General features: G+C 23.6%; 2 protein-coding genes across 7 annotated transcripts; both read right to left on the bottom strand.

Annotated features, from left to right (window-relative positions):
* Positions 1 to 509: 509 nt before the first annotated feature.
* LOC114946217 (aminopeptidase N-like) lies at positions 510 to 11,572 on the bottom strand. 6 transcript variants are annotated; one of them, XM_085486480.1, is made up of 13 exons: positions 11,508 to 11,572; positions 10,231 to 10,440; positions 9,945 to 10,084; positions 8,712 to 9,182; positions 7,797 to 7,980; positions 7,136 to 7,286; positions 6,929 to 7,010; positions 5,635 to 6,044; positions 4,819 to 5,114; positions 2,981 to 3,183; positions 1,497 to 1,859; positions 1,246 to 1,315; positions 510 to 880 (listed from the first exon to the last, which is right to left on the bottom strand). In XM_085486480.1, the coding sequence occupies exons 3-13, from the start codon at positions 10,034 to 10,036 to the stop codon at positions 710 to 712; spliced, it is 2,493 nt and encodes an 830-aa protein (XP_085342606.1). In that variant the 5' UTR covers positions 10,037 to 10,084; positions 10,231 to 10,440; positions 11,508 to 11,572; the 3' UTR covers positions 510 to 709. The 6 variants fall into 6 exon arrangements, with proteins under 6 accessions (XP_085342606.1, XP_029178496.2, XP_085342607.1 ...); XM_029322663.2 differs by having other exon boundaries at positions 9,945 to 10,440; XM_085486481.1 differs by lacking the exon at positions 10,231 to 10,440.
* Positions 11,573 to 13,238: 1,666 nt separating this feature from the next.
* Positions 13,239 to 15,673, bottom strand: LOC114946214 (uncharacterized). Its single transcript, XM_029322656.2, has 3 exons — positions 15,414 to 15,673; positions 14,833 to 15,062; positions 13,239 to 14,437 (listed from the first exon to the last, which is right to left on the bottom strand). Exons 1-3 carry the CDS (start codon positions 15,592 to 15,594, stop codon positions 13,424 to 13,426), a joined length of 1,425 nt encoding a protein of 474 aa, XP_029178489.2. The 5' UTR covers positions 15,595 to 15,673; the 3' UTR covers positions 13,239 to 13,423.
* Positions 15,674 to 16,404: the final 731 nt, after the last annotated feature.

Raw genomic sequence — 16,404 nt, 5'->3', positions numbered from 1 at the left:
AGCATCGTCTTCTCTCTGTTTTTGCTGTCGGGGTGAGTGTTCTTCCCGGTTCTTAATTTTTAATTCTTTTGAATTGTTCTACGTTTAATTTATACCATGTTGATTAGTGTTGGTAAGGGAGTCACTGCTCCGCTTCCTTCCTGACGATGGTCACCGTTAGGGAGACACTCCGACGGCCGGACGGTTTGAATAGGGAGGAGAATGATATTTAATTTATTTGCGGATTGTATGTATACGAGTTTTATAATTTTCTGATTGTACCGATTATCTTCTATTTTTGTTTCTTTGTATTTTGCAGCTACTGAAGAAGACCCGAAGTGGGTTGAAACGTTTAGAATTTAATAAATGAGTTTGACTTGAGATCTCATTTTAATTTATTAATTTTGTGCATGTCATCCGCATAGGCTCCGATTGCCGTCGAGATTTTATTTTTATTGTAACACAATAATTCGAGCCGAGATTAATAGTTTTTTTTATATTAAAATAAGAAAATAATTGAAATCAATAAATAAGTATAAAATATTGTCGTATAATATATGTTATTAATAAATATATAAAAAATTAATACACAATTTTGTATAATATTTTTGGAAATGTCATAATTGGGGTAGTTTTTGCAATTTTATTAATTTATTTAATTATTGAAATTTTATGTTTGTATTATATCTGTTGTTTTCTTCAATAATGTACCTACTACTACATTTACATTTCACGCAATTGAGCTATTTGAGTTAACTTTACCGTACCATTTCTGGTTGGCTTTTTCAATCAAATTTACAAAAAATGTCAGCTGTTCTTCGATCTGGGTTGAACGTTTTACAGTCTTATTGGCAATATATGAAAATAATTGTGGCATATTTATTTTTGCGTATTTAAATATCTGAAATAAATTTTTATTTATTAATGTCAATCAGTAATTTCATAATTAATCATAAAATATCAAGACATACATGCACAAACATGTAAGAGAAAAAGAGAAAAACATTGCACATTACACTGTAATAAAAAATATATATATAATATATTACGTAAAAATATGTATATATTTTTATTATTTATCGTGTAATTTACACTTAATTATTTACGTAATTTTACATATTTTTGTTACATTGTACATGCAATATATGATATACGATACATTTCGATGAAATATAAATATAATAGAGTAAATATTGCTGATAAAAATATATAATTACTAAGATTATCTCTAAAATAATATAATTTTTTGAAATTTATAAGCTATACCTGGTCAATTTGATCCTTAAAGTAGGCATTATTAATAAGCACAATAAATGCTGCAGTGCTATTGATATGGCTATAAAAATAAAACAATATATATATGTACATATATATATATATATATATATGGAGAGAGAGAGAGAGAGAGAGAGAAAGAAAGAGAAAATTATAATTAACACATACATATTAATAATCTTTTATTAATATAACTAGTATGTTTTATAAAGGAAATGTGTGGGTCCGTATGCGTTATTTACCTGAATTTTATATCATTAAAGTTTGATAATATTTCTTTAAGCATATTATTATTTTTAGCATGTGTTGCAAGAGTAGAGAAAAAAATTTTAGTTTTAATTTTACGCTGTTGATTTTGTATCACTTGTAGCGTTTCATTATTTTCACTATTCAAGAACAAATCCTTTTCAAATTTTGGTAAAGCCGACTTCAGATAATGAAGGAGAATTTGAGGATGCTCGATGCAAGTGAGATATTCAAACATTGTATAATCAGATTTTGCTAGATATTTATTAGTTGCTTCCTTCCATGCTTGGCCCCAAAGAGTATCGTTTGCTCTTCTCAAACCATTACAATATGTCCACTCATACCATCCAGGCATTATTCTACGATGTACAGAAAACAAACATTTTAATTTTTGACACATTTCGTTGATCGATATATTTAGCAGTTTTTAATAAATATTATGGAAGAAAGTTTATATGTTACACAATAAACATACATGTGTATATAAGATATACACATGTAATTTTTTTATTAATATAATTATATTCCTTATACGTATATAGAAACAATATTAAGAAAAATGGAAAAATAATTACAAAAATAACACATTAGATTACAGCTAAAAATTATTTTTTATGGATATTTACCCAGCGAGAAATGATAGATAAATCGACATCGATTCGACATCGAATCGATGTAGAATTCGTCGAATCGATTCGACCAATCATTTCTCGCTGGGTAGGTCCTGCAAATTTCATTAGTACATCAAATTTTTATTAAAGAAGTGGTTTTTCTTGTATTATATAAAATTTTTTTGTAAAAAAATGTTATATCTTGAAAGTCTAATCAAATATCATAAATGTATTGTTTATTCCCTATAAAATGCACATTAATCTTATTCACAAAAAAAAAAAATTATCATGTACCGCAAAAAAATATTTTTTTGCATATTGAATCTCAATTTTATTTCAAATCTGACATACTATTGAAGATTGACTAGTAAAGATTGTAAAATCGTTCTCAGCATCCAAAATGTGCATAAAACAATTTGTCTTATTTAAAATAATAAAAAAAAAACATTTTTGTAAACTAGAGTAATTTATGTATTATATTTTATGGAAAGAGTAAATTTTAAAAAAATCTAAAACTAAATTGTTAATATAAAATGATATGTAAACATAAATATGCTTATACATAGCCAGTCGCTCTTTTAATTTCTTCGAGTTTTATTTTATCTAAAAAAAAACAATGCAAGAGTTATTCTTGTTCTACAATTTTTTTTCATTTTTTTATTATTTTACTAGTATATACAGAACAGAACTGATAGAAACTGGACAAGTAAAAAAGAGAGACGTTTATGGAAATATTTTATATACATATATGTATTTATATTTGATTATGGTATATATATGTGTGTGCACTTTTTCTCAAGTAATATTATCACATATGTGTGCACAGTATTCAAAAAAGTGTCAACACAAAAATATAACGAAAGACTTACATCTTTTTATTAATTAGATGCAATTCTAATTGAACTTCAGCCATTTTTAAACAGAGAAAATCCTGGATGATGCATCCCAATTTTGAAAGTATTAAGTTCAAATAATTTTGTTGTTCGTCACGTTCCTCGAAAAAAAGTAGCGATTGATCGTCTTTATATAGTTTCATTTCTTCAAACAAACTTTTTATTTGGAAAAGTATTTCCTGCAAAAATTGGGTAAAAAAATTAGAAGCACTAGAGCTTTATGTACAAAATAACGATTCAAACATTTGTATAAAAAAAATAATCAAACTTTAATAGAAAGATGTGATAAATAATACATTATATTTATTGAAAGACTTTTATCATATATAGCATACTAAATTTTTTTAAAACTCGGTTTTAAAATATGTACAAATTCTTTACATGTGTTAATAATACATTGTCATAATGTTTGTTTTACTTAAAGTTTATAAGATTAAAATCAAGTTTTACATTAAATATAAAAAATGTTTTTAAGGAAATCTTGTACGAAAATATAATAAAAGCTGTATAATTTTGATATCATAAAAAGTACATTATTAATTTCATAATTAATTTTTATATTTCTCAGAAAGAAATATTTTTATCGGCTCTCAATATTAAGAATATAAATATGATGTTTTTTTTTAATCGGCCAACAAAGCCAAAGCACGAAAAATTAATTATTCGGAACTGTATCTCTTGGTTTGAGATCACTAAGTTCCATATATAAATTAATCTCGAAACTTCAGCGACTTTTTGGACCTATATTTTTTGCGCCTATTTCTCCATATGTAAGTTTCGAGATTAATTTATATATGGAACTTAGTGATTTCAAACCAAAACATACAGTTCCGAATAATTAATTTTTCGTGCTTTGGCTCTGTTGACCGATTTAAAAAAAAAAAAACATATTTTTATATTTCTATATCAGAAGAAACTTCATTAAAAAACATTACAAAGAAAATCTTTTGTCATGAGATAAATAAAATTTTGTACATATTAATAAAAATATAAATTTCTTTTCAATTTTTTCATTTATCTTCCTTTATAATATACATATATTAGTCATATATTAAAGAATCGTTCTTGCTTTTACTAATTCATACAAATTTAAAATTTTAATATATAATAAATCATGAATTAAATTCAGTTATAAATTTAAATTTAATTCTAAAATGCAAAAGTTCATATAAGAATAATAAAAGTAAAAACACAAAATATTATATTAAAAAATCGAGATTGAAATAAAATATGTGAAATTTTATTAATATTCTATTAAAAAGATTTGCTCAGATAATTGTTTACAATTAGCTAGATAAAGATGAGGTGATAATAAAAATGTAAATTATAAAAGGAATATAAAAATATATTTATACATTTATTTATAAGTTTTTATCGCTTATTTTTTATATAACCTTTTATTATCGCTTCTAAGATCTACTACTTAAATATTTTTATTTGCTATAACTCTAAACCAAATTATATGAACATTATTTTAGATAATTTAATAATACTTTTTTTCTAAGATGCAGATATATGTAAAGATTATACATATTTATATCATCTATATAAAGATTAGATAATGCCAAAACTTAAACTGGATGATCAGCTATATAATGATATTTAGAAAGCAGCAAACGCTTGTTATTTTCTAAGAAATAATGTCAAAATTATTATTATTTAAAAATTGGTTGTATACTTTAATCTTTAATTTCTAATATATTTTTCAGTAATCGTTATCTAACAATATAATAATAAATAATAATTATAATTAATAATAATAATAATCAATAAATAGTAATAATCTTTGACTGATAATTGTAAACTGATAATACCTTTAGCGCTGTATATGGAAGGTTACGTGGCGCATATGAAAATGGTAATATTTGCATTATGTTGTAAAAAATTTTGATCATAGGATACCATGCTACATAATTTGTTTCTTTTCTCGGTAAATAGCTCGTGAGATCCCAGAATATGGAAAAACTCAATTTCCCTTGCATTGCGAAATGGAATGCGTCATCGATTATTTGCGCCCGATTAATAACATGAATATTTGTATAATTTTCAGAATTCAAGTAACGGGCAATTTTTCGCCAATTTTCAGAATCATAATTGACGCGATAGTATCCTATATATTATTTAAGAAATAAATGTCATTGGTAAAATATATTAATATAATATATATATATATATATATATATATATATATATATATATATATATATATCTATTATAATAAGATATATATATTTCATATGTATATAAATTTTATTTTCTTATATTTTTGCATATACAAAGTGTATTAGAAATTGCGCGCATATTTTGTAGTGAAATATGTGAAAAATCTCTTATATATGTTGTATATAAAATATAAAATTATTTTATACCGATAATTTAATTTAAATAACTGTATGTGTGTCTTGAATAATTGAGCGACATACAGAGAATTATTATTGTATTAATTAAAACTGATTTTAGTTATAAAAAACGATATTTACATGCAAAGTGTATTTAATTAGAAATTTTACAAAAATATTTTTGCGAAATACATTAACAGAATATTATTGTTTATAATATGTATATATATTATTTTAATTCTCATAAAAAAGTATAAGAACAAAAATATATGATAATGATTTAATATTTACCAGATTGTTGAATGTTAGCGATGATCCATTCATTTTCATTGAGATTAGGAATTTCCAACTCTGAAGTGGATTGTGTTAAACACTCAGTAACATTCGGTAAAGTTTTATTAAACTCGAGGTTTGTTTCCGAAGTGTAGGTCACAGGTATAAAATATGGTTGTTGATTTAATTCGTAAAACTCCTTCGAAATTTTCGCGATACCGCTAGAATAATTTCGTATTACATTTATAACAGGGCAGAACATCTGTATAGACCAAATATCCATCATTTGATTTAATTTTAATTTGTACACTCTAAAGTCAGGGTTAACCATAATGGTGCCTGGTATAATTTTATGGCGCAATTTATCCATGACAGTCTGCATAATGTTCGACAGATCATCGGTATTTTTCGGATCCAAATCCATAATTCTGTAAAATTTGACATTGCGGCATTTAACAATATATGTATAAAGTGGTGTCATCTTTCAAATGTGAGATTCAAATGTAACCTAACATTATTAATAGATTTTAATTTGTTGTGTTGAAGAATTAATATTCTTATCTACATATGTGAATCTCGTTGCGTTAAAAGTTACAAACTTGTCTTAGTAGTTAACACACTAATGTAAAAATATTAAAATAAACATCATGTAATGATTCTCCAGCATCTTATTATTTATTTGAAATAGAAAAGAAACAAGATTTGTATTTGAACAAAAAAGTGTTGCATTGATATACATATATTTTATTGACTAAATTTTTTTAAATATTAGAAAATTAAGTATCTATATAAAAATTACGAATAAATAGTATGCCCAGCATAATTTTATTTTCTTAAATTATTTATTTAACTATTTTATTATCGTATTTTATATTTTATAAATTTTTTAATTTTTAAAAATAATTTTTATTAATTTTTTATATTTGAAAGTGAAATATATATATGCTTGTATATTTATATATATGTATATAAGTTTATAGAATATTTTTATGTATATAAATTTTTGTTGATATATTTTTTTTTGGCAAAGTTAATTTTTCAATAGTATTTATACATTATTTGGCATTTGAATTTTTGTTAAATATACAAAGATAAAACTCATTGAATATAATTTTTACTTATTGTTAGCATATATTTATTGTTGCATTTCGAATGGATTGTTACCGATATATTTTGCTCTTATTTTATATATATACATTTAGATATAGATAAATATAACATTTATATAATAATTTGCATAATATTTATATTAAAATACACAATTATTGCATTATACAATACACAAATATTACAAAGTGAATATTATACTTACGTTGAGTTTAAATATTTTTTGATGCCATCCCAAAACAAATTATGAGGAAAAATACTTCTTAGCATGTTCCATACAAGGGCTCCTATAATAAACGTATAAAATATATGTAATTATAGATATATGTATACAGGGTGTTTTTAAAACTATCCAGAGATTTTATATATACACATATACATTTTATAGTATGTATTAAACATACATACATACCTGTAATCGGAGAATGAGGAGAAAATAAATCAGGGTCAAATACATCGTATTTAAATTCCATAGAACTCATTGCAATTTCAGAGTCTAGCTTACGAGATTCATGTTGAATTTGAACTATGAATAAATCCATTATCTTGTCATCTGGAAATAACTACAGACATACTTGTTTATCGATTTGATTAAATATAGTATATATATAATATATATATATATATATATATATATATATATTTGTAAAAGAAGATTGCATTAACAATATAAATTAATATATACAATTATTTGATGTTTCTAAAATTAGCTTCGCATATTTTATACTTTTATTTTAATATTATGTATAATATATTATATAATTATATATTTTTAAATTTACTGTTAATGTGTAACTATCTGACATATATAATATTGTTAAAGTTCAGACACAAAATATATACTCTTGCACAAAGTCTTTTTAAATAATAACATTATATATATTTAAATATATACGTCATTTATTTCATAATTATTTAAATATTTTTCCCAAAGAGTTAAGATATTAGAAATTAAAAAAAAAGAAAGGAAATAATCGATATTTCCTTTATTTTTAACGAAAAGTCAGATAATTTAAGAAATCTTTTTGTTATAATGTAAAAATATTATCGTACAATTAGTATCAAAGACCAACCTTATCGAGGATATATGTACGAAAAAACAAAAGGAAGCCATCGTTTAACCACTCGTGAGTCGGACATAATGGATTAAAAAGCTTACCAATCCATTGATTAGTTATATCATGGGCTATTGAGGACATCGTTTCAATTTTGGACACAGCAGGAAATAATGCTTCTTTGTAGATAATATCAGCTTCACTAAAAATTATTGGTAAATATTGCGATTATATCGAAAATTCATGCTATAATATTGATATATAGTATGATATAATTTAAAAATATCAATTAAAAATTAAATAAAAATTTAAATATAAAAATAAAATAAAAATTAAAATAAAGAATGTTATATTTTAATTCGATTTTATATAATTTTATATGTGCATCTCTTTTTATACCTTTTTCTCAGAAATATAAGTAAGATTTTTTTCATTATTTTCTATATTTTATTTTCGAATGGAAAATCTTCGAATAATCCTTCAATTTTAATAAAAATAAAAAAATATAGACGCATCACAACTTATACAATAAATGCAATAATAAAGACGTAAACATATCTTCTTAACATTAAAACTTAATATTACAAAATTAATTAATAATTTTTTTAAATTCTTGATTGAATGTAATAACAATAAAGTTTTGAATATATAAATGTGACTTTTATAAATAATATAATTTTCAGTTATATCATTTTGCTAAATAGTATTATATGTATATGTCTTTATTTATTAAAATCACTTATCGAAATTAAATTATATAATCAAAGAAATTCTAATAATAAAAGATAAATAATACATTATATAATCAAAGAAATTTTAATAATAAAACATGAATAATACTTTGAATTATTTAAAATTCTAAATGTCGAAAATAATATATGTATTTTAAAAAATTTTAATTATACTTATATTATCTTAAATGTTCTGTATTACCTGTAAAAAACTACTCCCGTAGTATAATAAGTTTTGTTTTCGAAATTCGGAATAGCGATGTACTCCATTTTCGGGACTATTTTCAAGAAGCTGTAATATTCTTCTATAAATTGAGTTACGTTTTTAATAACATATTCCGCCAATAACGTGTGAGGCTCTAAGTCCAATTTGCGCCATAAATCTGACCCATTCTTTAACGAATAAGAAGCAACCCGCGTGGAATACACATCGGGTAGCATAATTATTGTTACATCTGTTGCTGGTAATAGAGGCGAGACTTGGAAATACGTAATCGTCAAAGACTCGTTAACTTTATTTTGTGTAAAATTTATCGGCATATTCGACAGAACTTTGATTTTTAGTGCATGATGATATTCTAAGGAGATGTTAAAGGTGGCTCTTAATTCCGGGTCGTCCCAACATGGAAATAATCGTCGGCCTCTTCCATATCGAATTAACGTAGCGGTGAAACTAATATAAATTTTAACAACAAAGTTTCATCAGTTCATGGTACATAAGGAAAAATATGCTAAATTATACCGCTTAAGGTAAATATTAAAATTGCACACTTATCAAATAAATGGCAAAACATTTTTATTTATTTAAAACTATGATTTTTATTAACGATATATTAAACATTATCCCATCAATTATTTCATATATCGTAAATTAAAAATTAAAAAATGTAATATTTCGTATGATCTACAACACCGGTTTGCTAAATTGTAGTCATAAATTTTTAAATCGTACCTCTAACAATATAATTAAAAAATTAACAAAAAGTTTAATTTTCTACAAAACTTCTCAGTTTACAACAAAACATATAAGAATGTCATACTTATAATTCTCAATTTTCTTCAAAAGTCGAACAAAGATACTTTTCGCGTCACACAAACATATAAATAAATAATATCTTAATATAATTATAAAATTTAATAATTGTTTCTTTAGTTGTCCATCTAAATATAATGAAAAAAAAAACTAATTTATAAGTAATAAAATTAATTTATTAAATCGTAATTTATTGACATCTTAAAATATTTTAATTTTGTTTAATAAATACAATAGAGATACGATTTCACTAACAATACGAATTAGCATACTTTTCTGTATTTATGTATACATATATATATATATATATATATATATATATACATATACATATACACATATATATAAATATAAAAAAAAGATGGTTTATTTTTTTGAATACATCCTAATATTATTACTCACTTTTGATCTTCTTTGTTCATGTCCGAATTTAGCAAAATCTGTTGAAATATTATTTCAAATTTTGCGTATAGAATATAAACTCCATTTGCCATGTAATTTTCTGGTAAGAAATTATGGCCGAATTTAAGAACAACAATTTCCTGTGCAGGATAATATAAATCAGGTTCGTAGATTTCTTTACTGGTAACCGACTTTAACATTACTGTTGTTAATTTGATATATTTTGATGTATTTAAAGTTATGTTATGTATTCCACAATTAATATAAAAATTAACATAAGATTCACCACTAGACGTGTAATTTTGCCACAATGTTATCTTCAAATTATAATGAAGAGGTAACAGACAATTCGATAAATTGTCTTTATTTTCATAACAGCCCTTATTTTTTGCACTTGTGTGACTAGAAAAAGCCGTTGCCATTACAACAATATATAATAAAATATTTAATGTCAATTTTAGGAACATCATTATATATCAGCTTTCGTTTCAGATATCTGCAAACACATTTTTTTCTTTTGCTAAATGTATGTATATGAAACAAAATACAGAAATAAGGAACAAGTAAAATGCAAACTAAATAGAAAAAAGAGAAACTGTCGACTTCTGTGAGAAAATTAATCATTCAAATAATTAAAAAATACTTCTATGTCTTCAAATTGAAGAATCTATATAAACGATATTTATTTTTTAAATTATTAAAGTAATCAAAGTTATCTTTTTTTTTTTTTTTTTTTTCTTATGTATTTTAAATGTGAAAATATATACTGTTGTGCCGTGTACGTATATTATATATAACAATATAATATAATGTAATATTATAACATAAATAAAGCAACATTTTTTGAAAGATATAACGTAACGTTTTTTTAAATTTTGAATATATAAATATCAACATAAATTTAAAAATAAAAATATATAAAATATTTCTTTTAGTAACCGATCTTAATCCAGTTTGATGTATATGTTTATGAATACGTAATTATCCAAGTTTATATGTATGTCACTTGTAAGTCATGAATATACTGAATAAACAAATAACACGAAGAAACAGTTGTTACAAAATTAAACTTTTAAATTATTTTCAATTTGTTTATACATATATGTTTCATGAGCAAATTTAAATATGAATAAAAAACATAAATATATTTTTTATTAGCATTTATCGTTATTTACATATCGTATGAAAAATTAACATTTATTGCGTTTCTTTTTTTACATTTGTTCAATATTTAATTTAACATAACGAAAAAATCGATTTTAAATATCCATTAAGGAGAAAATGAATCAAATAAAGTTTATGCAAGTTGTTTTCAATTTTTAATTTGTTATATGTCAAAAATAATAACAAGAGATTGCTGTTATAATTTACTTCTACATTTTTTACGGCAATTGCAAAGAAAAAAATAATGTAGTTGTAAAAAAGAAGAGGAATGGAAGATTTTCTTAATGTTTTTTTAAAAATTGAATAAAATAACTTTTAAAAACTAAAAACTCTGCAAACGCATACTTATTTTTACATGCATATGTTTCGAAAAAATGTCTAAATATGTATTTAACTCACCTTAGTCGTGGAATCACTCGTTACTTTAACCAAAAGTATATTGTTCACTCGTGACCTTACCTTCTCAAGTAATTGTTGAAAACTGAAGGTATTCGTGGTATGATAACATATTAAATACATATAATGTCATGTAAGTAGCTTCACAGAACACGCGTCTTATTCGTACGTTTAATCGATGACAACCGATACATGAGTATAAATTATTCTCAAGAGACGTTTATATTTTAAATAATTTTACTGAAAAAGCACTCAAAAAATCCAATCGAGAAATTGTATGTTCTAAGAAATGCAAAAATGTAATAATGTTTTATATGTTTCTTCGATTTATATGCAAAATTATTTTTTTGCCATAATTAACTAAATTCTGTATAAAACAAATGTATATGTATGTATATGTGCAAAATTGTAAATGTGCTCGTAAGTAACGTCTGTATATATTTGTGTGTGAACTGTATATTTATACATTTAGAAAAAAGATTAAATAAATCATTGCCTTTACTTCCGCGCGACACAAATCTTCCTGCGAAATAATTTTCTCAATTTCTGACACATTTATATTTTATTTTTAATTTTTATTTCCTAAATATATTATAACATTTTATTATTAGCGAGAATAGAACATATTTTTTAATAATATCCTCTGACATTTATTATACACATGTACGTATAGCAAACTAATTTTAATATTAAATATATATATATATAACTATCAATTTTTATAAAATAACGCATTGTCAATGAGTAAAACTATAATTTTTCTATTTAAAATCTTATTTAAGAAAAAATTGAAATTTTGATTTTAAAAAGTTTCGGCTATAATAAAAAAAAGATGACAAAAATTTGAGATAATAAAGGAAAGTTTGCAACAGGTTATAAATGCAAATAATAAATGTATCATTTCTTCTAAGTGATAAGACAGCTGCAGTGATATATATATATATATATATATATATATATATATATAGTATATTTAAAAAATTTAATGTGTAATATAGAAAAGTTGAAACTTTTTAATTAAAATTTCTTAAAATTAAAATTAAAATTTCAAAATTTTTAATTTTATAAGCCAATAGTATATTAACATTATCACAAGCATAACGATCAATATATATATTTATTTATGTATTTATTTTAAAAAATATATACATAGTTATATGTATATGTAATGACTGCAGTCTTATTACTTACAGAAGAAATAATACATTCATTATTTACATTTATAATATGCTGCTTCCCTATTACCTTAAATTTTGCCATCATTTTCTCATCAGCAGAAACTTTTTAAATCAAAATTTCAATTTTAAATACTAAACTACTAAACTTAAATCAAAATTTAAATTAAAGTTATTATTACAAAGTACGAATAAAAATAGAAAAAATTAAAAGTTTTTATTTTAATAATTAATTATATCATATTGTAAATCCTATTTACAGTTTTTGCATTTCGACACATCGCTAAAACATAACGTCAGAAATGTTTAGTGTGAAATAAAATATCAAAAGTACTTATTATTATGCGAATTAAATGTAAAAATATTTTTGAAGGAAATACATAATATTACAAAGCAATGAAAGTTATTACAAAGTTTGACCAAAACTATTACAAAATATTTAATTATAATTACAAAGTAATAGTTTTGTCCAAAATGTAATAAGTTTTGTACTATATAACTATTGCAAAGTAAAATAATTTCGTTCAAAAGTATTTTTACATTTAATTCGCATGTATTTATGTAAGTATTTATATTATTTTACAGTTGATATTTCGTTGTGTTTTAGCGATGTGTCGAGATGCAAATCTGTAGATAGGATTTATATGTATATAATTCGTTAATAAAACAAAACCTTGGCACATTTTTATTTGTAAATTCCAATATCTGAAACTTCTTTATCAAAACGATTTTATCTTCAAACAATTACTTGGGTTTTTTAAGAGATCTTTTGTCTTTAAATTTAGAAATAGGAGTTTCGATTAAATAAAAGGTACCGTTTGAAGTCTCCTTAAGTGTATTATTTTTATCCGCTATAGTTCTTTCGATCACAGTAGAAGCAGAACTATCGAGAGAGTAATCCATTTCTAATCTCTTTTCGACACAACTTAGCTTGTGTATTTTCATTTCTTCCAATTCAGAACCATCTATCTTCTTTAATAAATCTTGCGAATTATTGTCAGCATCACTTATCGATTTTAATCTGAAGATTCCCTCCAACTTTTCAAACTTTCCCAATGAAGAATGTTTTCTAGGCGTCTGCTCAGATTTACACGATATCGTGTCATCCTTATCGATGAGTATTGTGGATTTGTTGTATAACTGGCTGATTTTCATTGTCAGGAGCGAAGTATTCATATTATAACTATTCAATTCCGTTTTACTCTCTTCAGGATATGGAGTTGACGTATATATTTTGGACAAATCTTTACGACATTTACAATGCTGCGTACTATTATTAATACTCCTTTTGGCCTTCTCTAAAGACTTCTTATCACTTGTATAAGGAGTTACAAATTCAGGAAATGATGACTCTTCTCGCCAATGATTAGCTTGAAGTTCTTCCAATTTTGCAAACCGCGAGTCGCAGTCCTTTACTTCCAGGTACATCATGTCCCAAAATCCATGCAAATCCGCACAAGTTACTGGTATGTCAGCATCACCTTTTTCGCAGATCAATATTAAGCCATAAAATTGGGAAAATTTCTTGCTTATTAATAAAGTCGTTTGTCCCACCGCTTGGTTAATATTACATTGCATATCTTCTTTAACGTCTCTTGACATTTTGCTCCAATGCTCGCAATTTTTTTTAAGCCTCTCTCTTTCATTGTATAATAGATCTTTAAAATACTCGACGCTGTGTTCTTGATTTTTTTCCGTTGGCATCTCAATATTGTTTTTCATAGCTTCTTTTGTCGGAAATTCGTTTGTTTGAGGCACCTGACAAAGATCATAATTGTTCAGTTTATTTTTTTTTAATCATCTTGTATCATCTTCCGTCATTATTTAAATATTCTAAATTAAATAAAGATACGAAATTTTATTGTTATAACATTGATTTTTTATCGAATTTATTTACTGTTACGGAGAAAAATCGGGAGTTTTTTAGTTCATTGGAATTTTTAATTCTGTTGCATTTGAATCAACAGAATCTCATAATGAATTAATTATAATTCCATCAAAGCAAATCAAACTGATCTTTACTTATATACAATAATAAAGAAAAAAATTGTGCGAAAAATTTAATATCTTCTTTATATAATTTAAAATATTTAAACAATGCTGAAAATAATATTAAAGTGCAAAAAAATTGTTGTGATTAAAACTATACTAACTGGAATATCTTTTGTTAAATTGTCATTTATTGCAGGAGGCTTTTTTGCCTCCTTCTTTTTCTGTCCTTCCGTCTTTGTAATGACTGGGTTCTTACTGGATTTAATCGTTACTGGAGAGAAATACTTATGTCGAACAATCCCGACTATAAAAGGAGGCTTTTTCTTTAATTCTTTCTCCTTTCTTTTCTCTCGTTCCGCTCTCCATTCTACTAAGTTTCTTTTAATTTCATCTGTAATATATTAATATGTTACTTATATGTTATTAATATGTAATTAAATTATACAATAATGTATGCATGTGTATACACATATTTATATGTGTATTTATATATATATATATATATATATGTGTGTGTGTGTGTGTGTGTGTGTGTGTGTAATTTATATTTTTATAATATTTAATATTTTTATTTGATATTTTTATATATATAATAAGATTGTTACGTAATTGAATTTTAAATCAAAATGTCTTTCTCTAGTCGTCTTCAGCAACATTTTAGTGACAAAAATAATTACGTAACATTTATTATCTAATTGTAATAATTATCATATTATATATCTCGCATCGATAAGAAACTTACGTTTTTGTGAATTTGTTGAAGAAAAATTCGACGATTGTTTTTTCTCCCGATTTCTTTCAAAATCATTTGTTCTTCGTTTCTTACGTCTTTCTTGCTGCTTGTGAGCAAGATCGCTTTTAATTTTTTTCACGTTACCAAAGGTGGACGGTGGCTTCTTATATTGTTTCTTTAGGTCCGGCATTTCCTCTTTTCTCTCTGTCTTTATAAGGAGCAAGAAACTTCTCTCGAAATCGAATAAATTATTGTCGACAGTTCAACGATTTGCCAATGTTTACAACATATGTGTTTGACTTACAATTAGCTAAATGTTTCAATTTATAAAAATAAGTACGTAAATAAGTCTAAAGTATAATATCGATGAAATTTATTGTTGTTTTTTTCTGATTATAATTATTTTTCGTTTATTTTGTGAGCTTTCTGTGTTATTAAAATTGCTTATAATTTAAAGAAAATAACGATATGGAATAATTAATTTTATTCATTTAATACACTTATATAAGTTTAATTAATGCTTTTGAAAAATTAAGAAAATTGTAATATATATACATTTTTCTCTTTACAATTTTGCAATTTTATTTATTTTATTATAAATTTTTATTTTAAATTTATATCAAACATATCTTCTTCTCTCGAAATATAAAATAGAATTATAAATATACCTACTTAATTATCAAACTATATAATTACATAGATTAAATGACATATATATTATGATTTATATTCAATCAAATGTGCAATATACATCATATGCAGTATATAATTATATTTTCATAATATATGTAAGATATTTCTTTTTACAATTTTAAAATTTTGTCTAATTAGAATTTTTAAATATACATAATTATTAAATAATATATAACGTTACAAAATAAATTAAATAACATATATAAGTTATGATTTATATTCAATCAAATGTGCAATACATATTATATGTAGTGTACATATAATTATATATTTTCATGATTATATATGTCCAAAGATAATTCTTTTT

This window comes from Nylanderia fulva, unplaced genomic scaffold (assembly GCF_048542155.1).
Source record: "Nylanderia fulva isolate GAGA-0341 unplaced genomic scaffold, ASM4854215v1 Scaffold44, whole genome shotgun sequence".
In the NCBI taxonomy this organism is placed as follows: Eukaryota; Metazoa; Arthropoda; class Insecta; order Hymenoptera; family Formicidae; genus Nylanderia; species Nylanderia fulva.
The sequence above is the reverse complement of the archived record's forward strand: the minus strand, read 5'-3'. Positions and strand labels throughout refer to the sequence as shown.

Bases quoted from the DNA above. Each gene is read 5' to 3' on its own strand.
- LOC114946217 (XM_029322663.2), bottom strand. From the start codon at position 10,414: ATGATGTTCCTAAAATTGACATTAAATATTTTATTATATATTGTTGTA. The intron at 6,045-6,928 runs GTAAGTATAATA...CAAATTTTACAG, and splicing joins AAAAAATATTTAAACTCAAC to AATTATGGATTTGGATCCGA. The intron at 1,316-1,496 runs GTAAATAACGCA...TTATTTTTATAG, and splicing joins TTTAATGATATAAAATTCAG to CCATATCAATAGCACTGCAG.
- LOC114946214 (XM_029322656.2), bottom strand. From the start codon at position 15,594: ATGCCGGACCTAAAGAAACAATATAAGAAGCCACCGTCCACCTTTGGT. The intron at 15,063-15,413 runs GTAAGTTTCTTA...AATATATTACAG, and splicing joins TTCAACAAATTCACAAAAAC to ATGAAATTAAAAGAAACTTA. The intron at 14,438-14,832 runs GTTAGTATAGTT...GATCTTTGTCAG, and splicing joins ATTTAACAAAAGATATTCCA to GTGCCTCAAACAAACGAATT.